This window comes from Sus scrofa, chromosome 14, assembly GCF_000003025.6.
Source record: "Sus scrofa isolate TJ Tabasco breed Duroc chromosome 14, Sscrofa11.1, whole genome shotgun sequence".
Taxonomy (NCBI): domain Eukaryota; kingdom Metazoa; phylum Chordata; class Mammalia; order Artiodactyla; family Suidae; genus Sus; species Sus scrofa.
Window position 1 is genome coordinate 24,714,009 of NC_010456.5, and position 26,707 is coordinate 24,740,715.

The 26,707-nt window shown below is 38.8% G+C and overlaps 2 protein-coding genes across 16 annotated transcripts in view; one reads left to right on the forward strand and one right to left on the reverse strand.

Annotated features, from left to right (window-relative positions):
• The window catches only part of RIMBP2 (RIMS binding protein 2), a 327,445-nt gene extending 319,216 nt beyond the window's left edge, over window positions 1–8,229 (forward strand). For 8 of the 13 annotated variants that reach the window (XM_021074271.1, XM_021074262.1, XM_021074268.1 and 5 more), the window contains 3 exons: window positions 959–1,030; window positions 4,554–4,688; window positions 6,816–7,493. In XM_021074271.1, coding sequence (XP_020929930.1) covers window positions 959–1,030; window positions 4,554–4,688; window positions 6,816–7,004 — 396 coding nt within the window. In that variant the 3' untranslated portion in view covers window positions 7,005–7,493. Of the gene's footprint in view, window positions 1–958; window positions 1,031–4,553; window positions 4,689–5,190 lie in introns of all 13 variants that reach the window. The other 5 variants (XM_021074266.1, XM_021074272.1, XM_021074265.1 and 2 more) reach the window with 4 other exon arrangements.
• The window catches only part of PIWIL1 (piwi like RNA-mediated gene silencing 1), a 30,711-nt gene continuing 19,341 nt past the window's right edge, over window positions 15,338–26,707 (reverse strand). For 2 of the 3 annotated variants that reach the window (XM_021072051.1, XM_021072052.1), the window contains 9 exons: window positions 25,553–25,740; window positions 25,109–25,181; window positions 23,234–23,434; window positions 23,020–23,123; window positions 22,132–22,202; window positions 21,837–21,990; window positions 18,362–18,487; window positions 16,387–16,534; window positions 15,338–16,222 (listed from right to left, as the gene is read on the reverse strand). In XM_021072051.1, coding sequence (XP_020927710.1) covers window positions 16,106–16,222; window positions 16,387–16,534; window positions 18,362–18,487; window positions 21,837–21,990; window positions 22,132–22,202; window positions 23,020–23,123; window positions 23,234–23,434; window positions 25,109–25,181; window positions 25,553–25,740 — 1,182 coding nt within the window. In that variant the 3' untranslated portion in view covers window positions 15,338–16,105. 3 annotated transcript variants of the gene reach the window in all.

A 26,707-nucleotide genomic window follows, 5' to 3' on the forward strand; every position in this document is an offset into this window, starting at 1 on the left:
TGAAAAGGGGAGTTCATGTTGTGGTTCAGCGGGTTAAGGACCCAACATAGTGTCCATGAGGACGCGTTCGATCCCTGGCATCATTCAGTGAGTGAAGGACTTGGCGTGGCTTGGCTGTGGCGTAGGCCGGCAGCTGCCAATCCGACCCCTGACCCAGGAACTTCCATAGGCCACAGTTGCCACTCTAAAGTTAAATAACAACAAAACAGAAATGAAAAGGATTTGCCTTCAGAAACGGAAGGTTAGCTTTTCATTCTCTGGAGCTGCTTTCTTGGACCATGAGGTGGATCTGAATCCGGCTCCTCAGTATCTGTTACCCCCATGGGCGGCCAGCTCATGGTTCAGATTCAAAGCTCAGGCATCTTCAGATTTCTCTACAAGCTTGATTTGTATCGATGCCTGATGGCTCCTGGATATGAACTTTATTCCCTCATTTTTCATGTCTAGAGATAAAAATGCCATTCTCTCTGGGATTCTCTGCTGGATTCTGTGCATCCACCTCTAGCCTGGAGCCTGGCATGTCGCAGACACTTAATAAGTAGATGTTCAGATTACATATTTTTTTTTTTTTTATACTCAGTGTAAGGAAAAGTTTGCAATGACTCCTACATTGCAGAGAGCATCTCCTTCATGCTCTGGGGTTTTCAAGTCAGCTATTTGACTAATTCTAAAGATGAGCCACCAGCAGAACCTGGTGACGATCTTGAATTCTGGCTGAGAATCAGAGCATGGCAGACCTTTTCTTGTAAGTGGCCTCATCCAGGGGTCGTCCTTATGTTCTAAGAGGCTACAAAGAGAGGCATTCACCTTTCCTCCTCCATTGACTGAACGAGTAGGGTAATACCAAGATAATAAGAAAAAAAGAGAATGTGCCCAGAAATCCTGCAGAACTTTTTTGTTTTTAAAGCAATTTCTGGATACCAGAAAATGCTATTTACTGTGTCTTCTGTCTCTACAGGCTGAACTTACATTTTGCACAGGAGATATTATTACTGTTTTTGGTGAAATTGATGAAGACGGATTTTATTATGTAAGTTTTTGAAGCATCAAATATACACAGAACAGCCAGGACCCAGCCTCTGGGGAGAGAGTCCTGGCGGTTCCCTGGTGCCAACCTCCTTTGTGTGTGTGTGTGTATTTTTTTTTTTTTTGGTTTGTGTGTTCTTTCTCCTAAAATTGTGCATGAACTTTTTTCTCTGACTTGCTCAAAGTTTGGCTAATTTGCTTGCCCTCCTCACTGAGGACCTGACATACAGGACGGCAGCAGCACTGTGATGGTCACTGTTCCTTCTTTCTTTTTTGGTCTTTTTAGGGCCACACCTACAGCATATGAAAGTTCCCAGGCTAGGGGTCGAGTCAGAGCTGCAGCTGCCGGCCTACAGCACAGCCACAGCAACGTGGGATCCGAGCTGCGTCTGAGACCTACACCACAGCTCACGGATCCTTAACCCACTGAGCGAGATCAGGGATTGAACCTGAGGAGGTACATTACTTTTTAAACTGGGGAGCAGCTGTCTTTCATTTCTGACACATGGTGTGCCTGACTTTTTAAAAGTTTTCCCTTTTTTCTCTCAGGTTCATGAATTTATTCTTATACATCCTTTATATAGTTTTTAAATATGCTTATGTTCATGCTGTTATTTTTTGAATCTGGTCTATATTCTACTGGTTATCTAGAAAATATGTTGGAAATGTATATGTGTATTTATGTGTTTGTGTGCATGTAATGTACATGTATGCATGTGTCTGTGTGTTTATGTATGTGTTGTGTGCCTCTGTACGTGCATGCATGTTTGTTCCCTCACAAATCATTTTTCTGAATGCATCTCTATCTTTTGTCATTTCTCGGTTCTCTTGGATTTCCCAAATAATGACATTTTGTCTTTCCTTCATCAATATTTATCAGTCATTTCTTTTTATTGTCTTACTGCGTCATTTAGAACAATTCTGAGTATTTTGATAGGACTATCAATAATCTTTACAGTTGTGGGTTAGGCAAGATTATCAATAAAGACAGATGATCTTTGTAATGTTAAGTATCCTGTTTTCATTTTCTAAGTTTATCTTTTAATCAGTAAATGATTGACCATGGCATACAGCTGTTTTTTACAATTATTTTTAAAGCACTGGATTTGACTTGCTAACGTTTTATTCAGAAGCTATATGTCTATTCCAGAAATTAATCTGTATTTTGGGGAATATCTTTATGGTTTTTGGTATCAGGAGTTACTGAATGAACTGGGAAGCTTCCAATATTTTTCTATGCTTTGAACAGATTAAAGAACATAGGTCTTACTATTATCTGAAGGTTATTACAATGTGCCTAAAAATCTTTCAGGTTCAGTGTCTTTTCAGGATGGAGTTGTACAAAAGTTTTCATTTTCTTCAATAATTATCTTAATGCAGATGTCAATCTTGACAAATTTATATATATTCAGGAAAACATTCCTCTAATTTAGATTTTCAGTTGGACAGTATTTTCTGGTAACTTAAAAATATTTTTCTAATATTGTCTGCAAGTTCTTATTCCTACATCGTTTTATTTTCTTGAATGTTATATGGTAGTGTGCATCAGATCTGAACTGATATGAAATGTACACTTTTTGTTATTGTTCCACCAAATGGCTTTAGTATATTTTGTTGGTCAAATTTGCCAAGTAGACTGCCCAGCTCACTTATTTTTATCATCCCTTATTTGATAAGAACAGGGGACAGAACTTGAGATGGAAAATCTTGAATTTCACCAAATTTGTGTTCTCTGACATCATGCGCAAACTGAAACATTCTTGAGAGAGAACTTAATCTCTCCTATTCTGTGGGACCTAACGCTGTCATCTTTTCCGAGTTCCACCACAGCCCATGATGAGCAGAGGAACTACAGAGGGACCTGTGCTGTCTACTTGGGCCTTTCCCTCCATAATCCACCTTATCTCAGCTGAGTCACTGCTTTGTCTCCACTCATTTGAGACTTCTAGTACCCATCATATTTTAACTCTTATGCTGTGTTAACCAAACACAGCCCAGTGTTTCTACACCAAAACTCTTAAATCACATACTTCAATAGGTCAGAAGCAAAGCGGCCACAGAGTAGCATTCTAAAGAATTAAAGCAGAAGTTCCCATTGTGGCTCAGCAGTAATGAGCCTGACTAGTATCCATGAGGAAGGAAGTTCCATCCCTGGCCTTGCTTAGTGGGTTTAGGTTCCAGCATTGCTGAGAGCTGTGGTGTAGGTTGCAGGTGCAGCTTGGATCTGGTGTTGCTGTGGCTGTGATGTAGGCCTAGCCTGGGAACCTCCATATGCCACGGGTGCCGCCCTAAAAAGACAATAATAATAATGATAAAAATAAATAAGACTCCATCCCCCATTAAACACCAGCTCCCCGTGGGCTCCTCCCCCAGCCCCAAATGCCCACTATTCTCCTGTCTCTGACTGCTCTTGGAACCTCACATTAGTGGAGTTGTCTGTGTCGTCTTATGACCAGTTTATTTCACTGAGCATAACAGTGTTCTCATGGTTCACATGTATTGTCAAAATTTTTCACCTATAGGTCAGAATTTTTTTTGGTGGGGTGGGCTGTGCCTGCAGCATGTGCAAGTTCCCAAGCCAGAGATCAAACTCGAGTCATGGCAGTGATCCAAATCCTTAACCATTAGGCCACCAAGGAACTCCAAGAATTTCCTTTCTTTTTAAGGCTGAAGAATACTCCATGGAACCGCATTTTGTTTGTTCATCCATTCATCCACTGACAGACAGTTAGGGTGCTTCCATCTTTTGGCTGTGGTGAATTATGCTGCTATGAATATAGGTATACAAACATCTCTTCAAGACTCGGCTTTCAGTTCTTTGGGGTCTGTATCCGGAAGTGGAATTGTTGGATCATAGGAGAAATCCATTTTGAAGTTTTTGAGGAACCACTGTACTGTTTTCCCATAGTGGCTGCCCTGTTTTACATTCCCACCACCACTGCAAAAGGGTTCCAGTTTCTCCTTATCTGCACCATTAATTTAAAATATTTTTGTAGTAGCCATTCTAATGGATGTGGGTGGTATCTCATGGTTTTGATTTACATTTCCCTACTGAGTGTTGCTGTTGGCATCTCTTATGTGTTAGCCAGTTGTATATCTTTTTTTTTTTTTTGAGAAATACCCGAATAGTCCTTTGCCTACTTTTTAAGTGGGTTGTTTACTTCGTTGAGTGGCTGAGAGCCACTAAGTGAGAGGATCCCCAGGATGTTTCTAAGCGCGCCTGACCCCAACAATCACCAAGGCCCTTGGCCAGCACAGATTCCCTAGCTCCACCCCAGACAGGCCAAATCCAGGCCTTTGGTGGGTGGTTGGGGTGGGGGGGTCATTCTTATGATCAGGGTAGTTTGGAAATGCTAGAGTCTGGAGTTCAACCACTTTTGAACCAGAATAAATAAATAATAATAATAAATAATAATAAACCATGCCTCTAGACTCTGAGTTCTGTCTATTCCTTTAGCCAAAGCAAGAAGCAGCTTTATGAAAAAAATCGAGTCAATCATTCTTCTGCCTCATCCCTGTGTTTTTAGGGGGAGCTTAATGGGCAGAAAGGCCTTGTACCTTCCAACTTCCTAGAAGAAGTGCCTGACGACGTAGAAGTCTATCTTTCCGATGCACCGTCCCATTACTCCCAGGACGCGCCTCTGCGCTCAAAGACAAAAAGGGTAAGCGTGCATATTCAGCGTTTTTAACCCCTACCCCACTCTGCCACAGATGGTCTATTACAGTCTTTGCATTGCATTTTATATCTTGGGCCGAAAAGCATATACCCTGAATTTTCTCTCTGCCTTAACATGGGGGGTGTGCCTAAAAATTTCGTTCTAAATCTTAAGTTTGTTTCACAGAAGTGACCCTTTCAATCTAATCAGTCTGCTTCACTCACAAAGGAACATCCCATCCTACATCATAGATGCACATTCTAGTTTGATTACGAGTGAAAAGGGGATGGCTAGTCTTTAGATTCGGTGGCAAAAATGGTCATTTGCCCTGTTAGGATTCTAACAGATCCTCGCAACAAAGGTCAAAGAATTTCTCAAGCTTTTTAAACTATTAGATTACATTCATATTTAGTGTCTCATTTTTATTTTATTTCATCACTGCAAGTTTTATATATTATATTTTTATATATATATATTTTTATTTCTTTGCTCATCTGCTTGGAAACAGAAGAAGAGTGTTCATTTCACACCTTAATCAGGCAATGTAGCCTTCACGTAAGTGAGCAACTGAAGATACCTATAAAGATACCAACTTAAGCTACCTTAAATGGACTAATGCGGTAGACTTAAGGCTTCACTGTGGGGTTAAAAAAAAAAGAAATATGTCTCAAAAACTCATTGGACCTAAAACATTACTCGTCTCAGTTGTAAAGCAACTGAATTTGCAGTGAAATAAATGATCTTTAACAATCGTTTCCTACAATTTACATGAAGCATATTTGAAAGGCCAACATTGGGAACATATTTCTTAACAGGCTAATTGTTTGTTTACACAGAGTGTTCCAATGTCTACTCATAATTACAGCTGCATATTGCATTGTTAGCCACTCTTGGAAAAAGCACAACCTAATAAATGTTTACTACAGGAAACTTAAAAAAAAAAAAAAAACACAACTCAAGATCGAGCAGATGAATAGTGAATGCAAGGTGATCTAGAGTTGGCTCTAAACCCCCACGCTGGCTTGAACAGCAGACAGGTTTTTTCCTTAAGTCACCCTCCCTCTACCTTACGGGAGAGCTGATGCTTCTCCTCAAAGCACAAGCAAGTGTCCTGAACCCACAGCATTTGGTGGAAGACCGCTCTGCTGGTATACCAATGCAATACTAAGTTCAATGAAACATGCAGCTTAAATGATTGCATTAGACGGAATAGATGGTATCTTCAGGTGTACTTTGGGATGCTTTACTAGGTGTTTTCCATTAGAATTAGACCTTGATTTTAAATCCAAGTAAGCTTGAAGCCCCTTGGCTCAGACCATTTGCCTGTTGAAATAATGAACACTCAAATTAGGAAGAGGTTTGCTCTGCTGAGGTAAGATCTATAACCTCAGGCATGCCTGCATCTGTAACTGTGAGTGAGGCCAAGCTGCCATGCCTGTGTCCACACATAGTTCAGCTCCTGTGAAGTGCTAACTAAGCACTGAAAGTATATAGAAACACTATCAGTGCTCTCTATTGACCAAAACGCACCTTTAATAACTTGGAAATAATGAATGCATACAATAAGGGCCTTTAAGCTTTCTTTGATTGCAATTAAGGTTCATTTTAGTTTTCTTTTTATTTTTTCTTTCAACCGGTGTGCCATCTCCAATGTTGCTACAGTATACTAACTAACCCAGGAATGCATTCAACAAGGTCAGGACTTTATAGACCCAAATAGTTTCCAAATACAATAGAAGTCCCTTGAAGAACCTTGGCTTTCAAGATTACTGATGGGTACTCGGCCAATTTTACTCTCAATTGAATTTAAACTTCCCCCTACCCCGCTTTTGACTTAATTTACAAAGTAAGTTATTACCTAGCTTTGTTCTGCCAAAGCTGTGGCCACCCCCACCCCCCAAAAAACCCCAAAGCAACTGAAAGCCAGTGCTGAGGGCTAGAGCCGCTGAGCTCTGCTGTGGGAGGGGCATGGGCCTCTTATGGCGTCTGTTAACCCATGAGAGAAGAAATGAACCTCCCCTACCTTTCCTTTCCTGGTGGGCGTCGGGGCAGCACTGATGTTACTGATGTTACCGAGTTGGATGGATGTTGTTGGCGCTCGCACTCAATAAACTGTAACAATGTACCTACTAGGTTCCTCCTGAGGGTTCAGGTACAGCAAGGAGAGCGCCATCCCCCACAGTCCATCTCCATTCGGGGTCACCTACGTCATCTATGGGTACTGGTAGTCCTGGGAGAGGCAGGGAAATGTCCTCGAAAAAGAAAAAGGGGCTGCTTTCCAAAGGCAAGAAACTGCTGAAAAAGCTGGGTGCAGTGAAATGATTCATGTGCTTCCGGACAACTTCCAAATCTATGTAATTTTCTTTAATTCCAAACTAGGGCTTTCATGACTCAAGCACTTCCTTAAAAAACCAATCTTCTCCCCTGACACCAGTAGAGAAATGCTCTTTGCACTACCATCCACTTTAAACCAAGCGCAAGGACAAAGAGCTGCTGTTGCTCTCCCAGCCTCCGTGCCAATCCGCTCTTATTGCCCGAGGTCTGACGGGAGCTGGGCTGGCTCACGAACAAGCAGGGGGCCAGTAGCTCTTTGTAGCTCACTCCCCACCTGTGATTCCAGTCTTTGTGCATTTGTCATCTGCCCTTAAAGGAATGATTTCAACCTCTTCCCCCTTTTCAAAATGCTTGCCTCATAATGCATAACTCTCACTTTAACTCTGGTCTTGAAATTCCTAGTTTAATCGCCTTGATGTTCTGCCTTATAAATGCACAATGATTTGTACTGTCTAATAAAAACTACAGTGTACACTTTGTATGTGTTGTGCATTCAGTGCTCTTCATCCTCACAGACACAGTGGTTTGAGATCAAGCTGTACAGGCTGTGCAATTTAAGGTCCTGGTTTTCCATCTTTCCAAGCAAGCCAGGCAACACACAGAAAACGTTTACTTATTCGAACCATTCAAAAAAGAGGAAAGGAAGTAGCTTTGATAAAGTACCACTACTCCAACCTGCCAGAACGCTGGTAATATTCATTGCTTTTAGTGTTACATTTTGTGGCATATGGATTTATGTTACTTTCATTATTTGTCAGAATGCCACACACAGTCAACAATGAACAGCACACACGTAAAGCAATCCACATAATGCATAAGCCACACCGAAAACATCCTAAATTTAAGTCTGTTCAAAATGATTCCATACCAATCTTCATCATTGGCACTTGAACAACAAAAGATTTACAAAGTTGCTGGCAGATGTATTTGATGGTTACTATTTTGTAATTCTTGTCCACTTGTAAATTGTTTTTACTCTTTATACATACTTTTCAGATTGCCTTTCTTTTGTAACTTATGGAAGGTTTATAAATGAATGACAAAGCTTTCCCCATTGTGTCTTCAAAAACTTTATTGTAAATTGTAATATAATAGTATGTGGTAGATTTATTAAAAGGAAATTACTCAATGTGTGGTTAAGTTCTGTGTGGGTGTGTGCATGTGTACAGCTAGTGTAAAATATTTTATAGAAATAAAATTTGTTATTTTATACAATGCTGTTTATTCTGTGTTTTATACACTATCATAATAATACAACTGAATTCCTTTCTCTTATGTGTACAAGAATAATTCTGTAATATTACCTTTTCTGGCACTACTTTTTTTAAAGTAATTCAGACCTGTGTTTGGGGAGCCATTTACGAAATGCCGTCACATTCCCATTGTTGGTGATGACCCACTCAGTGGCAAACAAAAGGTAAGCAGTGTGGAGCCAGTATTTCTTGTGAAATACACATGTGCAACAATGGCTTCAAGAGTCAATTCAAACCATATTCCTGACATCTCCCTTCAGCAACTTTAGAATTCAGATGATCTGAATAAAGAGCTACACCAATACGATAAAATACAACTTAACTTTTCAAATACAAAGCATTTTCCTAAGAGCTTTAATTACTTTAAAATTCTCCAAATAACAGGGTTTATTCTAATTAAGACGTAAAACTAACCTGAAAGATGAAAATAGAATTCAAATGCATAACTTTGAAATGATGTATACATATATAAAATTATAACTGCTGTCATGATGTTATTCACGTTGAATTATGCTTTCACCTACTGCATTTATAAGAAAAAGTTATGTCTGAATAACTGATGACAGAGAAGTACTGCATGATCTCACATGTAGAATCTAAAATAATTAAACACTTAGAAGCAGAGGGTAGGGTGGTGGCTGCAAGCAGCTGAGGCTGGAGGCGATAGGGAGATGTTGGTCAAGGGGTACAAAGTTTCAGTTACACAAGATAAATAATTCTGGAGATACTACTTTTTAAAAAAAAAGTAGTTCCTGTCATGGATCAGTGGTAACGAACCCTACTAGTATCCATGAGGACTTGGGCTCCAACCCTGGCTTTGCTCAGTTGTTTAAAGGATCCGGCATTGGCATGAACTGTGGTGTAGGTCCACAGGAGCAGCTCGGATCTGGTGTTGCCGTGGCTGTGGTGTAGGCTGACAGCTGCACCTCCAATTTGACCCCTAGCCTGGGAACTTCCAGAGGCCATGGGTGCATCCCTAAAAAGACAAAAAATTTAAATTTTTTTAAAAAATGAAGTTAAAAAAAACCCTGAAATGCTAGATTAAGTGGAATGTCTTAGGTTAAAAAAAATTCCAGTTTTAAGAAGTTTTAATGTAAGAAATTAAAGCCTACGCAACAATGTGAATGTACTTAATATAACAACACACTTAAAAAATGGTTGAAATGGTAGATTTTATGTTATATAGACTTTAACACAATAAAAAGAAATTGATTGCACTTTCTCTAAAAAATTCAGTATAGGTAGCCGGGATTAACTCTTTTGAAAACATTTACTTATTTCATAAAATATGAAAATGCAAGCAAATCCAAAGTGATAATGAACTGGACTTAGCTTTGGTGAATACTACCACTTAAGGAATACATAAAGCTAACTGTACACAAATTCTTCCAGAGAAGAGAAAAATGCCCAAACTCATGAGGCCACCACTATCCTAATAGCAAAACTAGACCAAAACATTGTAAGAAAACCACAGACCAATAGCATCATGAATGTAGATTTTTAAAAATCCTTAAGAACATATTAGCAGATTGAATCCAACAGTATACACAAAGGATGATATACCGTGCTCAACTGTGGTTCATATCTCAGGAATGCAGGTTGGCTTACCTTGCTGAACAAAAAAAATCAATGTGTCTTAATGTATTAAAAGAACAATAGAGAAAAGCTATCTGAATCATTTCAATAGATGCCAGGAAAGCAATGGACAAAATCAACCCCTATTCAGGAAACAAAGAAAGGAATTTAGTTTGATAATGTTAACAGCCAACATACATAATGATGAAAGACTGGCCACCTCTCTTCTGTCAAAAACTACACAAGAATGTATCTACTTAACTATATTCAATATTGTACTGGAGCTTCTAGCCAGTGCAAAAAGAAAAGAAAAGGAAATAACAGTCATACACTTTTGAAGGGAAGAGGTAAAAAGTTTTTTCATTTGCATATAACATGATTGTGCATGTGGAAAATGTTAAGAGATCTACAAAATGCTATTAGTAAATGAGGAGGGTACAGGGTACAACGTCAACATAAAAAATCAATTGTGCTGCTATAACCAGCAGGAAACAATTAGACAGAAATTGAAATATAGGTATAAGTGATAAAAGTAAATAAGCAAATAAATGAAATGTTACAGCAGCATCAAAAACATAAAATTCCTAAGGATAAATTCAACAAAATACATACAAGACTTGTATACTGAAAATGTAAAACACTGCCTAGAGACCATTAAAAAAGCTCCTAAATATAGAGATATATGTTCACAGTTTGAGAGATACATCGTTAGATTGCCAATTTCACTCCTGAGTCAATCTACTGATTCAGTGAAATGCCAGCCAAATTCCAGCAGGTTTATTACAGAAATCAATAAGCTGATTCAAAAACTATACAGGGAATTCCCATTGTGGCACAGTGGAAACAAATCTGACTAGTATCCATGAGGATGCGGATTCAGTCTGTGGCTTAGCTCAGTGCACCAGAGATCTGACATTGCCGTGTGCTGTGGTGTAGGTCACAGATGTGGCTTGGTTCTGGTGTTGCTGTGGCATAGGTCGGCAGCTGTAGCTCCAGTTTGGGAGCTAGCCTGGGAACTTCCACATGCTGCATGTACAGCCCTAAAAAGCAAATACATACATACAAAAAGCTCCCACAAAAAACTACACAGAAATGCAAATAATCTAGAATGGTCGAAACCACTTCGAAAAAGACGAACAAAGTTAAAAAACATTGCCTAATTTTGAGACTTATAGTATTCGAGATAGTGCTGTTTTGTGTAAAAATACAGACATATAAATCAATGGAACAGTTTCATGGGTTGTTTTTTGAGGGGGTGCACGCTGCGTAAACCCTAATGGAAAAGAACCTTCCCTGCAGAGGCAAGACAGGAGCTGGGATCCACAGGACCTAATTCGATAACACTAAGAGGTCATTTGCCTTTCTCACTCTAATTCTCTTGCAAGGATACAGTATTTTCTAGGGGTTTTATGACATGAGAGCTTCACAGTTAAGGGAATGTGGGGCTTCCATACTGTCCTTAAAATTTAATTTCTAATCTATAATGATCAGTAAATATAAGCCACATAAACAAAGTCTGTCCCAGTCCTCAGCAATTTAAGGGGGTAAGAAAGTTGCAAGAGCAAAGGGTGTGAGAACCACTACATTAGAGACTCATTTGGAGTCAGCTGACTGTAGGAGACTAGGGCTGGAGATGCAAATTGGAAGCATTTTCATAGAAATGCATTATGGAACTTAATGGAATTACCAAGGAAGGAAGAGTAGAAAGGAAAGAAATCCCACTACTGAGACTGGAGGCACGCCAAGATATTTGAAGACAGGCAGACCAGGAGGAAATCAGCAAGAGGTAGAGTGGAGAGTCAGGGGCAGGGAACCAACAGAGTATGGAATCCCAGAAGCCAGGCAAAGAAAACGTTTTGAGGAGAGGGGACATCAGTGTCAAATACACCAGTGGGTTTGATGATGAGGGCCAGGCATTGTCCCATCAGCAACATGGACATCATGAAGGATCTTGGCAGGAACACAGGGTCAGAGAGACCGGGGAGGAAAGGCTCTGAAGGCAATATAGGACTTCTGCTTTAAAAGGGGAGGGACAAACAAGCTACAGGGGCCAGGGGCCCAAAGAGGCTTTTGTTTTTAGGATGAAAAACAGGTTTGAACGCTGCTGGGAATGAATAGGGAAAAGAAAAGAAAAAAAAAACCCTGATGCAGGACAAGGAGGGATGTGACTTGAGAGCAGTGTCCTTGAATGGGCATTTCTGCGCAAGTGGGTGATACTCGCTTTAGCCCAGAGCAGAGAGCTCCAGTGTTGAAAACAGGGAAGACTGTTAGTGGCCGTCTACAGGCTAATGAGTCGATCTGAGTGTGAAGTTCTCACGGCCACTTGAATTTGTTGTGCAACAGAAAACGGGGTTATCTGCGGAGGGTGAGGGTGCAGGTGGTGCTGAAGGTTTAAGCAGGGGTGGTGGTGGTTGTAGAACAGCACAGCTGTGAGAGCCAGAAAGCAAAATGGGCTAGACACACGGTATACACAGCAGCACCAGAGTGTGTGAGGTGAAGCACAGGTGGGAACAGGCAAACAGGTCAAACAGATTTACCCGGTGTTTTAAGCAGGATTCAGAACAAAGTACCACTGTGAGCAAGCTGGGAGTTAAAACTGCTGAGTTGTCTGAGCCCAGAATACAAGTGGAGGGGGGAGTGGGTGTGTTGAAAGGTGAGATTCAAGACTGAGTGAGTTAAGAGAAGGGGGCTCCGGTGAGGAGGAAGAAAGATACCTACCCCACCTCTAGACCCAGATGAACAAGAGGGTAAGACAGTGTCACTCAAAGGCAGGAAGCATCCTGAGGAGAGCTGGGTGTGTTAACATGTGCTGACCCATGACCTTCGGTCCCAGAGGACATGGTGAAAAGCTTCTGGGTGGTAGAAAAGCCCACTTAAGGAGCTCCTTGGAGACTGTTCTGATAAGACCTCAGGGATGGGGGGCCTGCATTCACCCTAATGGTTCTTGGGCCCATGCGAGGTGGGCTCTGCCTAAGGAGCTGGAGGGATGGGAGATCTCAGGCTGAGGTCTGGACTTCCCACTTGCCTTCTGCTGATGGCAGCACAGGTTGCTTGCTAGGAGGGGCAGTGAGACCTGGAGCACAGGCACTCCGGACGAAAAAAGAGCCTTGATCACTTGAAAATTTTACAATTTCTCTATTCTTCACCCTAGATTTTTAAATGATTTAATTGGGTGGAAGCATAAATGCAAACAGAACTAAACCCAGCCCTTGAAGTACTGTTATGTGAATGACAATACCAGTACACAAATGAATTAAATCTTAAAAATACACAAATTTCTCAAGATTCTTATCATAGCATCAGGCCCGAAGAGACTCTCTATTTGACACAGAGAGAACAAAGACACTATTCCAGAATACTTAGATGATTTCTATGGGCTCCAGGGAATACCATGTAAAATTAATAAATATAAAGCTTCCCATGAGGGGCCAATTTTTGGATTTTTGAGGGAAAAAAACCTTGTGCACCCAGAAAAAAAAACTAGGTAAATTATCTGTTATAATGTGCTTTTGAGGAACCATCCCAACACATTGGCATGTTTGATGGGTCAGACTCAGCACTGAAAAGGGAAGGCCTGAAGTATCTTTAATGCTTTAATCTTTAAGAAGTAGAACTCTGGTGTGTACTTCTTTTAAGGAAGAAACTTTGATTTCAGAGTTTCTGCTTTGTTCTCTGAAAGTGCTGCAATGAATTCCCCTTTCAGTTCTCTGCTGTACTTGTCTCTCTAGGGGCCAGTGCAATCGCTACTTCTATCAAAAGCTGCCTTGCCGTTAAAATGGTAGACATCCACTGTGCTTACCTGTGCATTCCGTCTTCTGGCTGTAGCACCTGAATTTTCCTCAGGAACTGTTCCTTTACCCACTCCCAGATGGGCCTCATCTTATCCAGCAATTCCCAGTACCCGTCAGGGCAGTGTGGGCCTTGGGTTCAAGGATGTGTGGCTAGCCTGAGATGTGCCATAACCACTGTGGAAGAGGCGTTCCTCTCATTACAGTGAGGCTGAGGCATGAATCTGTGTAACCCTATCTGATCAGAACCAACCCCGAAGACACCAAGAACAGATCCCCAATATCATTTCTGTACACCTACATTCTATACACCTTCTCAGGCGGCATTTGCCAAAATTCCCAAGCTACCTGGGCTGTGGTTCAATATTTCACCCAGCCGCTCCCCTAGATGTTCTGATTCCTGGGTCTGGTCTGCAGCCCAGTAGTCTGTGTTTAACATTCAGTTTGGGAACCAGTGCCCAGGATGACTGAGAAAGCCAATAAATACCATTTTTGGCTTAAACTACTTTGAGGACTTTTTGCCCCTTGCAAAAATCTTTACAATACAGTGAGAGTCTTTTGAATATGGCAACTTTCCCAGAATTACCACATTTACCATTTTTTCATGGTTTTAAAGACAAAGGCTTTTAACTTTTTTTAAAAAATGGCCATACCAGCAGCATTATTGCAAGTTCCTAGGCCAGGGATTAAGTCCAAGCCACAGCTGTGGCAACACCAGATCCTTTAACCTACTGCAATGGGCTGGGGTTTGAACTTGTGCCACCGCAGTGACCTGAGCTGCTGCAGTTGGATTCTTAGGCCACTAGGCCACAGTGGGAACTCCAAAGTCTCTCAACTTTAAGGGACAGTTTAAAACCTGCTAAGCATGAAACTTTAATGACTTAAGTTACGACTAGCCATAAAAAACCATAAATAAAAAAATGCCCCAAGTCAATCTTTTACAGTTGTATAAACTTCCTTATATTCCTTTATACTGTGACAACATTTAGCCACTTTCACCACTGATTTTCTTGTCTTTATTTGGCATTCTTCTAAAAGTTCACAATCCTCCCCTGTTTCATTTCTTCTAACGTTTAGAAATCAAACAAGTTAATAAGAAACCTCAGTTAATAGCCAAAAACAATGTTAACAAAAGTTGTTGGCTCAAAGAATTCAAAGAAAAATAAAATGGTTTTCTTTCACAAATGTTAAGCTAAATCCAAAGGTAGTTATTTGATAAGAACAAGTACAATAATGGTAAGATAAGTAATGCTACTGAACTGCATTAGCTTAAATCATAGTTCCTGTGGCTTGTGTATGATCATCAATATTTACATTCATGCCACACATAAGCAATGTCTAAAGGTGTTCTCATGACATACAATTACTCATTAGCTTTAAGAATCGCCTTGTGAAATTCCCCGAAGATTCCTACCGGTATGTAGATGTAAATAATTACAATTATCAACTTCACAATAACAGATTTCTTAGCCTGCATTTCCTTACAAGCTATGGATTTCCATCCAGTCTTATACTATTAATACTGAGGTTGCAGTATCTCCTGACAGAATTTTACCAACACTGAAGTTCATACGTGACACTAAATTAGATTTTATAAATGGAATCATATCTTTTAAGTGTACTCTCCAGCAGTTTAAAAAACATACTAAATGGAAAGAAAATGCATATGCTTTCAGTAAAAACAAAAACTACACAGTTATTCAAATAAGATGACAATCACTGCATTTTATTTTATAACAAATAGAATGATGTTCCAGTTGCAAAAAAAGTAAAATAAATAGTAATGTTAATATGGACTACCGACCTCTTTCATTAAAGAGTTTTAAAATGCTTCTTTGGACAGAAATTTAAAACTTTGCACTATCTTTTTTTAACCCCTATAACACCTTGCCCCCCAAATGAAATAAAAAACAAGCATATTTCTCCACAGTCTCATATCTTTCCTATACCTTGTATAGGTTATTTAATGGCAGCTTTTTCTTTAAAATGAGATTATCAGATACCCAAATAAAATCCTACCTTATGATTGTAGTGAGCCTCCCACTTTATGCCTTTTCTCTCCTTTAAATTCAAAACAAATATTTCAAAAATAAGAATAATATAGCTTTACAAATAGGACTTGCTCACTCCTGAAAGCACTTGCAAGTAAATCCCTATATTTCAAATAGCTTAAGAGAGTCTGTTTACAATACAAAGTACCTTATCCACATTTTTTCAAAACAAAAAATCCTCACAACATATTTATGAGAACCAAACAGGATAAAATATAAAATCCTAATTTTTACCTATAAGACAGTTAATAGCAATGTTAGACATAAGACTCTAGAACTCCTCATTCCCTTCCCAAGTTTCATCTAGAAAGATAACAGTTAAAAAAAAAAAAAAAGAAAAGAAAGCTTAAAAAAAAAAAATCCCAAAGTTAGTTATAATTTCAAAAAGAAAAACACAGCTACAGCTTGTCTTCTTCTGTAGGTTAGAGGTAGTAAAGGCGATTTGACAGTGACAGGTTTGGTTCTCTATGAATACTCTGGCCAACAAGGAAAGCCAGTTTATGGGCATACTGGCAAGGAGCAGGAACACGAATGACACCCTTTAGTGGGAGAAGAAAAAAAAAGGTTCTATTACTCTAAATCTAGCTTCTCCAAGATGTAAATCTCAGCATTAACTTTAAAAGCCTTTGAAAAAAGAGCAATTCCATTTTGAAAAGTGAATCTCATTGTGGTGAATAAACATCAATAAATAAAAAATACTTACTGGCCAGTTATAATAGACATGACATAGCTTGTAAGTTAACCTCTGTATGTGGTCTGGCTTTAAGCCACTGCTGTCATAGATGACATTATAATGCGTGGGAGAAACACTGCCACTTCTCACTGCCTGGCTCACGATAAAAAAGTCATACCTGGAATTACAAAAAAAAAAAAAAAGGTTGGGGTAAGGCTTATCGTTTTGAAAACTAAAATTAAGATGACTCAAGTTTCTTACAGTGAAAAGATCCTGTATACTAATGCAGCCTAGTCTCCTCAAAACACAACACACTTCCTTGAATTCAGAATCTGTTATTCATGAACCATTTTGGAATGCTTATGTGTGACAGAAGTTTAGGACACTACAATTATTTATGTTAAACATCTGGGTCACTGATGCCTCCAGGCTGCTAAGCATGATGGTGCACGCTGTAACAGGCCTCTGTTACCACTCCACATCCGAGGGAGATGACTGGACATGAAAAGGCATCAGAATCAAGAACCAAATAGTGTAAACATAAAGGAATATAACATCAGCTTTTTTTTTTTTTCCATTTTTTTGGTACCAAACATCAATCCAGAGACACTGTAATTTGACCTGATGAAGACATTAAGAAATTAACTCTAATAATATTATGTCCATTGAAACTAGATGAATTATAAAATCAGTATTGATTTAGAGTAGATTATGCTTATTTAGAAAAATGAGGGTTTCCGAAAGGTTAAATGACTTGCCGCAAAGAACAGAGAAATCATAACAGAGCTAGAATCAAAGTTCCCCATTTAAGCACAATACCACTCAAAGTGGACTTCTGCAAGCACTTGAATAGCATCAGCAGCTGCTAAGTTTTAAATAACATTTAGTAAATTTTTCATACTTTATAATTCAACTTGGATTTTACCCAAACTGTTTAAGTCAGTTATGTCTTCAGGTCAATGTTGTACCTGAGCCTTGGCTCTCAGAATAGCAGTAAGATTAGAAAGTATTATGAGGTCATTCTCAATGGTTAGAGAGAATCCCGTAGGAAATGAATTTACTAACATCTTAGTTAACATCATAGCTATTTTCTCTCCCTTCAGTGATTTCCCCAACAGGTTAGAATCCTTCCAAGGCACTGCCATTAATCAACATCCACCCAAGAAAAAAGAATCCAAGATAACGAATCTTGAAATATAGATTTCTATACCTGGTCAGAACTAAAATCTGCATTATTATCACTTTTCTACGTAAACTTATTACAGTAATTCCTTATGTACCTGAAGTTTATATAGGAAAAACATTCTACATTTAAACTTTGTATATGGGCAGATACTTTATCCTGCTTAAAGGTGTCCTTTTTAAAAACTTTATATATGAAAACAGAAATTGTCCTAACTATTCACTCTCAGGAGGAGGGCATTAATTTGGATCAGCCCATGAGTTACCATCACGAACATGACTTACTGCATTGTGCAAAGGGTTTTTAAGGAACCGAGTTTCACAATTTTACAGCTGAACCCTTGTGCCCCTGCACATCCTAGTTGGCTTTCTTATGGCAGAGTATAGCTCCCAGTTACAGAAAAAGCATCTACTGAAAAGCCACTTTTCTCATCTGCAACTGTGTTTTTGACCTGTGCATAACTAAGTGCATTACAGCTCTAAACATTTTGACTAAAAAACAAGAATCTGTAGATGAGGTTGCAAATGTTGAAAAAAATGAAAAGCTATCTACAGTAGCAGTTCTTGAACTCTGCATGTATAATTAATGCCGCAAACAATAACCCTCTTCTCCCAGAGAGAAACTACACAGAAACCTCTGTTCACTGTCTCAGACACTAAGTTAATAAATCTTGGGCAATATTAGATCAAACCAATAAAGACTTCACCATTTATCAGAAATAAAGTATAAGAACTAAAAAGCGAATGTGTTCAAGTGATAAAGTATAGAGGTTATGCTGAAAAAACAAAACAGAAAACAATCTCCAGCTATCACAAAACTTACCATTCTGGTCTGGTGACCTCTACATCAATAACTGTTCCAGGAAGTGGATTCTGAAGTCTTCCTCCAGACTGAGCAAAAAATCTGGCGTTCACTCGTTTCTTCACCACAATTACCGTTAGTCTTGGGCTTAAGATGGTGATGAATGTAATTACATTTAGTCATATTTTCAGGGAACTGAATCATTCATACATTCACACACTCCATTTAAAAGGAAACACATATCCCTCTTGGGGCGCATTGTCTATCCAAATTATGAAGGGAGATCCCACAACTTCTAAGGACCTGAAGTAAGGACCAGGAATAAACTGTGGATAGAAAATAAAAGGGCATAGATATACATAATAAAAGGGCATGACACAAGGTCACGCAGATGTTTAATCATTAGACCAAACATATGATAATTCCCATCACTCTAAAATGATAAACCCTGCAAGTCTTTTAACAATTTGAAACATTTTTTAGTGGGCATTTTCTACTATGTGGAAAGTAAGATATTAACTCTAAAATCTTTGAGAGGTAAGCTAATTTGATTATCTCCAAGTCTAACTTAATTGCTTTTCAAAATAACTGGTGAACAATGTATCAGGGGATCTCTGGGTGTGTTGAGCGGTGCGATCACTCCCCGGCCTACCACACATCAACACTGGAACGCTCCCTTTTCACCCTTCCCCTCCCCGATCCTGCTCCTCAGGTGGCTTTCCTTTCCCCAGCAAGCTTTCGGCTCTGTGTTAGATTGGATCCACTGCCCTTCAGCTTTCCTGAGGACAGCCTTTAATGGCAATAGGTATTCAGCTCGAATATCTTTCACACCCTTTCCACCCATCTCTTAAAGGTCCATTTCAAATTCCCTGTCTGAAACAGTCATGCTGTATAAAATTAACCACTTGGGAATAAAGGAACTGAACATGTTATGTTATGGAACAATGCAGGCATGTAATAAGCATTTGATAAATACTATGATTTTCAACACCCCAATTTCCCTGTGCTGTTTTTCCAGTTAGAACATTAGTTCCTTAAGGACATAAATAAGCTTTATTCTAAACATGGGGAAGCAGAGGGCTTTACTTGTAGTATGGACCTGGCTGGTAATGTCTAATAGTCAAAAAGACCCCAAATTGGGAACTTCTGTTCAAGGACAAATCTAACTGTGCTCCTTTATGGCTGTAGTAACCAAATACAGAAGGGATTGAAGGTGATATTACTTAAGCAAACAGAAGACATTTTTAGGAATGTCACTCTCCACCCATGTAGATCGACTGCTGCCAGCTACAACAGGCCTGGCTATAACAGAGCCACAGCTTTGAGAACCAAAAGATAAAGTGGATTTTAGTCCTGTGACATCACAAGAAATGATTTAACAAAGGTGGTGACAGAAAGTCACAAGTTGCTGAAGAGACTTTTTGCTTTGTTCTTATACCAAATGTTCTAAATCAGCTAATCCATGATGCATCAACATTTCAGTTAAAAAATACTGTGCTTCTAAGAATAATTACAAATATTAAAGACTAAGCTCTGCAGTTCCTCAAAGTAAGGAATCATTCTTGAATATCGCTTTACTTCATATACAATTCTAACCTTTTTTGTACATGAATTATCTGTTATTTACTGAGGGCTTACTGGGTACTGTGTGAAGTACTTAAACATTCTCACTCCTTTCAGCAGCCTTGGTTAGTTGCTTTTTGTCTCACAGATGAAAGCAAATCTAGGATTAACCCAACTCTGATTTGACCATCACTAAGCTCTGCAGCCACCAAATAACAGCACAAGCCACAACAAGAAACCTACTTCATGCCATGGTCTGTCATACACCAGTCCAAGCAATCAATTCCAATGCCCCTCCTGCCATAGGCAGAGGGTGTTCCTATTGGCTCAAGGGAGCTGAGCAGGCCCAACACCACACCTGAGGAGGAGCTGTTCACAGATACTTCGAGGGCTAGAATCCCCTCTTTGACAACTATTTCTGCTAATCCTTCTGGTAACCAAACCCAAAGGACTCAAAAGACTCAAAGGACCAGAGACATAGGCCCCAGCAGGGCCCCAGCATACATTCCCAGTATCCCAGATACTCAGCCTGAGGAGGTTAAGATGAACTTGCTCCATCACCTCGGCTCTTCACCTCCTGAAATGTTCTTTTTCTCCAGGTCTGAGAAAAAGGCAACTAAGACTAGTAGAACATTCTAAAAGTGCTAGAGTAGTAAATAACTCAAACAAGTAAAAAAGACCAAGAACTCAGCAGTCCATCTGAGACCTTCCTCTACTCCCTACCACACCACACCACACACCTCACTATACGTTTAGAAAATCTAAGGGAAAAAACAACAAATTAAGGCTTACAAAACTCCCGAAAACTAAAATAAAATTAATGCTATTATTTTAATGAGAAAATATAAATATAAGCATTAAGCATTTCAAGAGGAAAGAATATTAACCTTCATTTACAAAATACTAAAAAATGCTTATTAGTATTTTAATCTGAAACACAATTACTTCAAAAGAGAGAAAAACATCCCTGACTTGTTCTGAGAACTTACTGACATAATGATCTCATTTTAAGCAATGCACAGAGTCAGCACTAGAAGAGGGTCTTTCAGAATTTGGTCAAAGAGACACTGAATAACCCTCCAATTTAGCTAGAAAAAAGCTCTTACTGTTCATCCCATGGACCATGGAAATCACAAGCCCAGATACAGTCATATGATGTTCAAAATCTCTCATTTTTTATAAGGATAACAAATGCTGGCTGAAAAGGTCTGGCAAAGATAAAGTTTAAATATGCATGTGCAAGCACACACAAACAGACCTCCTGGATTTTCTATGTATCCTTAAAATCAAATCCACAAATCTTTATTATGTATTAAGCTCTTAATACAATAGTCCCTGATCTCAACTTGCTTACTGTGTGATAAAGAAAACGGCAAAAAGTTAAACAATGTAATTTATTAGGACAGTTATCTTGAGATGGTCTGCAGCTTAGTGCCAAACAGCATGGACATGACCTCTGTAGGAGAGCAGAGGGGAGCTTATGCACTGCACTTGGAGGCACTAACTACCCTCAGTCCTGTGGTGGAAGTATAACCCCCTCCTCCTAGGAGACTAAACATACCTGTCATCTTACTCATCAAGCAAAGAAATTAAATAAGTATTTCTCGAGTGATGAAGTGATGAAAGAGTAAGTCAGAACTATCTGGAATTTTTCATTCCAATGTACTTGGGTAATCAGATCCTGGGTGAGAAAGGCGGCAGGCAGACAATTGGTAGGTATCTCAATGTGTCATTCTTTGAAGGAACTATCACATTTCCAGTCTCTCCCACAAAATCCCCACAAGGACCACCCGCCCCATTCCTGCTTGTACCTCAAGCCCCACTGTACCTAAAGGTTAGATTCTCACTTACCTTTTCACCTTGTGACACCATTTTCAAAGATACAAAACTGTCATGTTACAAAGAGAAAATGCTTTACGTTTCACGTGCTTACTTGTAACCTCTACCGACAGATTTCAAGCAATCCAGAAACTGTGGTACTTCATAGTTAACCAATGTTTTAAGCTGACCGTCTCCGACACCATCCCGGTACACAATAATTCGACTAGGCATGTATTCATTGCAGCTATTCCATGCCCTCAGAGCAGCTGAAAGAAAGCCAGAATAAGTTTTAAACACGTTAACATAGAACAAAAATGGGCAGTTTTTTTTTCAGAAACACAGCTTTAAGATAAGTTCTTGAAGACTCTAGTTCAGAGGTCAGATTGAAGCCACAGCAGGAGACCAACCTTGCAAGCAGACCTTGAGCCCGTCCACCAGCTCCTGTCCTCTATCTTGAAACACACAGCGGGAGAACCAGCTATCAGAGAGAGAACACGACTGCGGTGAGAACGCAGCTGTCTACAAGCTTTTCATTTTTGAATTATTCTATATTTATTTTACCCTTAGTAGTTCATGATCTTTAACCTCCTTTATGAAATCTTAAACACAAGTAACAAGATACAAGAAATCCTTCACAAAGTTTCTTTCATTATAAATCAATACCATAATTTCATCACTGAGGAAAGAAAATAAAATTTAAGCCCTAATAGCCAGAGATGCCTGCTAGACTACACCTCAGCACACAGAGAAGTGCACTCTTACTGCTATGCTCTTGGTAAAAGATACTTTTCTGAAAGATAAAACACCTTGAAATATGCCCATTAGTAATTCTAACACACCAATGCTTCAAATTTCATTCTTTCCTTGCTTAGCAATTCTATTAACTCTAAGAAAAGCACCAAAAAAGAGTTTCACTATGTTGAAATACAAGGAACTAGGTAAAGTGAAATGGATTTTCCAAAGTAAATATGAAAACTTGAAATTACATCCAGTGGTCAATAAAATTATTTAACAAAGAAGTTTTTAATAAATAGTCACATGCATCCTCCCAAGTACAAAATAAAATAACCTGAAATGCAGTTTGACCACTACAGTCAATGGTAGGGTAGTTAATAATTTCCTTTCTTTTTCTTTTTTATGTTTTCACTGTACCTAACGTAAGAGAAATCAAATTAAAAATAAACAATAGACACAACCCCTGTACTTCCTAGACACCCTAGCAGTCAGCTTCCTGGGCTTGGGTCCCCTTCTGCCCATGTCAAGTCGTTCACTGATAGCTACCAAAGCCCACTCACCGGGTCATCCCTTCATTGATGCTTGCAACAAATCCTGCAATTGACCTCCGTCCAGCTGTGGTATCATGATAACAATCAATGCCAACTATCATCGCTAGCTTTAGCTTTAATAAAAACATAATTTTAGATACAAGAGAATACCAGCAATATTTTTAAAATCTATCTTGCTTAAATCATAATTAAATCTTTTATCCACAAATTAAATCAAACTTACAGGCATATCAACCCTCCAAAGCTCTCCTCCCATCTTGCAGTTCATCTGCAGGGCGATCTTTGTCGCAATGGCCATGACAGTCTGTTGTTTGCCTAAGGTTCGGGCCACCACACACTGACTTGGAGTAGGGCAATCTGTACATAAGTATTTTTTAATAGCATCATATTTGTCCTTTCGATTACTTGACAACAGACAAACAACCTAAAAACAAACAAAATGTCATTACAAAAAATTAGAAAACTGATAATCGAGTTCAAGGAAGAAGACGGGAAACCAAACCCGCCTGTGAGGTATAAACACATAATCATCTACTTTACTATTCATCTCTGCCATGCAGCTAATAGGTGTGACATTTAGCTTTTAGATATTACTCATGAAATATAATTAAGTGATAGATACCAATAAGAAATCATGTTAGGAGTTCCCACTGTGGTGCAGTGGGTCAAGGATCTGGCAATGCTGCTGCTGTGGCAGAGGTCACATCTGTAGCTTGGATTTGATCCCTGGCCAGGGAAATTTCATATGCTGTGGTGTGGCCATAAAAAAAAAAAAAATCATGTTAAGCAAATAATTAAAAACTGAGTTATCACTAAAACTTGAGAACTTCCTTAAATATGCTCTATTACCAGTGTGGAACAACTTAGAGGTAGGGAATAGGGCGAAACAAGTTAGTAATAACTTATAGACAGACAAAAAAGATTTTCTAAAATGCTCACAATTTTCACTTACTCATGACCCACCTAGAATCATGGCTTTTAAACTTTTAAAGCTCTGGCTTGAGAATATGATCAAACTGTGAAAATTCCTAGGAAGTCTCTGGGTAATTTGGGGGAGAAAATTAAGGGCCTGATCTAAACACACTGGTGCTCCAAATGGATAGAAGTCAAAGGGCACAAATTTCCAGCTAAGTGATAAGTTCTGAGAATCTAGTGTAGGGCATGCTGATCATAGTTAGGGCTATTGTATTATATACTCAAAAGTTGCTACGAGTGTGGATCTTAACATTATCACCGCAAATACAAAAAATAAACAAACCCTGTAATTATGTGACATGATGGAGATGTGAACTAACCTTGTCATGGACATTTAATATTTACACATACCAAATCATCACACTGTACACTTTAAACTTACCCAATATGTCAATTATATCTCAAAAAAAAAAAAAAAAGCTGGAAAATCAACCAACCCACCCTTGCTCAAATTCTGGGGATCCAAGTTTAAGTTTTGGAGCTGAATCTAGTTCTTTGACCCACAACTGTGTTCTCCAGTTTATATTCCCAGATTCTTATCTTTCTTTCCACGGACCCCAACAAAATCATTTTCCTACCACAGGTGTCTCCATCATTCCAGACAACTTATTGATAATCTGCCTGTGGAATTTAAGTATGAGATTAAGGACTAAATGGAATAGACTATAAAATGCCAACTCATTTCTTAGGTTTAAAGCAACAGAGATATGCTGTTTATCATTAAACTTCTCTTTGCCAGCTCACTAACTATACTTAAGTGTAATCACAAATACACTAATTATACTATGTGTGCTGAAAAACTATGTACTGATTTTTACTCTTGTGCCTTTTCTCCTCCAAATTTTCTAGAATAATTGAAGTGTTTCAGTCCAGGTAATTTTTAGAAATGGCTTTGTTTTTCTCCATCCCTTCCTTACCACTTGCAGTGCAAAACAAGTTCCTAGGCATACAACTAAAGCTGTATTAACTCAACTATCTTAGGAAGGTAAAAGATGTATTTTGTGGCTGGTTTGGGTATGTAATTATAACACAGAACAAAGAACTCAAGTTCTAAGATTTACAAATGCCTCCTTTAAAACAACTGATTCCAGGTCAAGTGCCTACATAACAATTAACTACTTACTATCTGGGTATCCGATGTAACCTTTTGCTGTAAGACTCTTAAATAGGCTTCAGTTCTATCATCCACTTCAATCCTAAAATGGAAATATGTCGTTCAACATTCAGAAAAAGTAAAAAAAAAAATTACTCTGCATTAAAGGTTCCTATAATCATAACACAAAATGTTTCTGTATAAAATATTAAATAAAACACCAAGAGTAGCCATGCAGTCAAAGTGTTGTTTCTAACCCACACAACAGCAATAGTTTGGAAATAGTCCTGCTCTTCTCCCACCCATCCTTAGTTACTGAAATACATTTCTGTACCCACCCAACTGGGAACTATATCAGATCTTTAAGATAATCTAATGTTTTTAATAGTTCTATTAACAGTTTGAGTTCCCACACCCTGCAAATGACTACTAATCAATTTTCAGAGTAGAAATGATTTACATTATTACACTTACATTATTGCTTTTTTCATTTGTATGCCCATGGCTGGTGTAACTTTAAATAGATTTTGTATCAATGAATTGGCTGCTTCATAATTTCTTCGAGTATAGATCAACAGCCAGTTATCTAGTGGCTTAACACTAATTAATGGTGCACCTCTTGTTTCTTTTGACCAATCTGCAAATTGTGGATTGTAATCAAACTAGAAGAAAGTTCAGAGACACTGTGAATTCCATTGTAACTTCTCAGTGATAAAGCTCAAGTCTTCAATAATTACCATGGCATGTTCTAGACCTCAGAGGACTACTCTCTCTCTCTCTTTTTTTTTTTTTTTCCTTTTTTAGGGCTGCACCCTCAGCATACGGAAGTTCCCGGGCTAAGGGTCAAATTAGAGCTACAGCTGCTGGCCTACACCAGAGCCACGGCAACATGGGATCTGAGCCATGTCTGCAACCTACATACACCGCAGCTCATGGTAACACTGGATCCCACACCCACTGGGTGAGGCCAGGGATCAAACCAGCATCCTCAGGAATACTAGTCGGATTCTTTTCCGCTGCGCCACAATAGGAACTCCCTCAGAGTACTACTCTTAAATTTGAACTGTAGTGACAAGTGAGATGCCTTTAGGAGAAAAGATACAAAAATGTATCCAAAGATTTATGGCAATTTTATTTAAAATACACTCATATTAACAGTTGCCACTCAAATGCTTACCTGCACCAGGTACTCTAAGTATCTTAAGCTGCAGTCTTCTTAATCTTTTCTAAAATCTTACAAGGATAGGTGTTACTTTCCTCATGATAAAGATACAAAAAAAATAAGGCCTTAAAAGTTAAGCAACTTTAGGACTGAGGTGTCAAATACTGAAAATAAGCTGTGAAAACATCTGACAGCAAGGCAGAAAGCTAATACAAACTCAAAGCACAGTAACATATATTTATCATAGAGGAAAAAAATCAGTGCTTTTTACATATCCTACCCACCTCCCCAACCACTCTTACACAGGGATATACATTTACTACAAAGGATTAATTTAAAAATTACAATTAAAATATTAAGCACATGATTATGTTGTTATTCATAGACCATTTAGAAGACAGAAGAGCATAGTTCTTTTTAAAAGGATTTTTAAATTTGTGTACTTGCAGTGCTTTAATTACACAAAA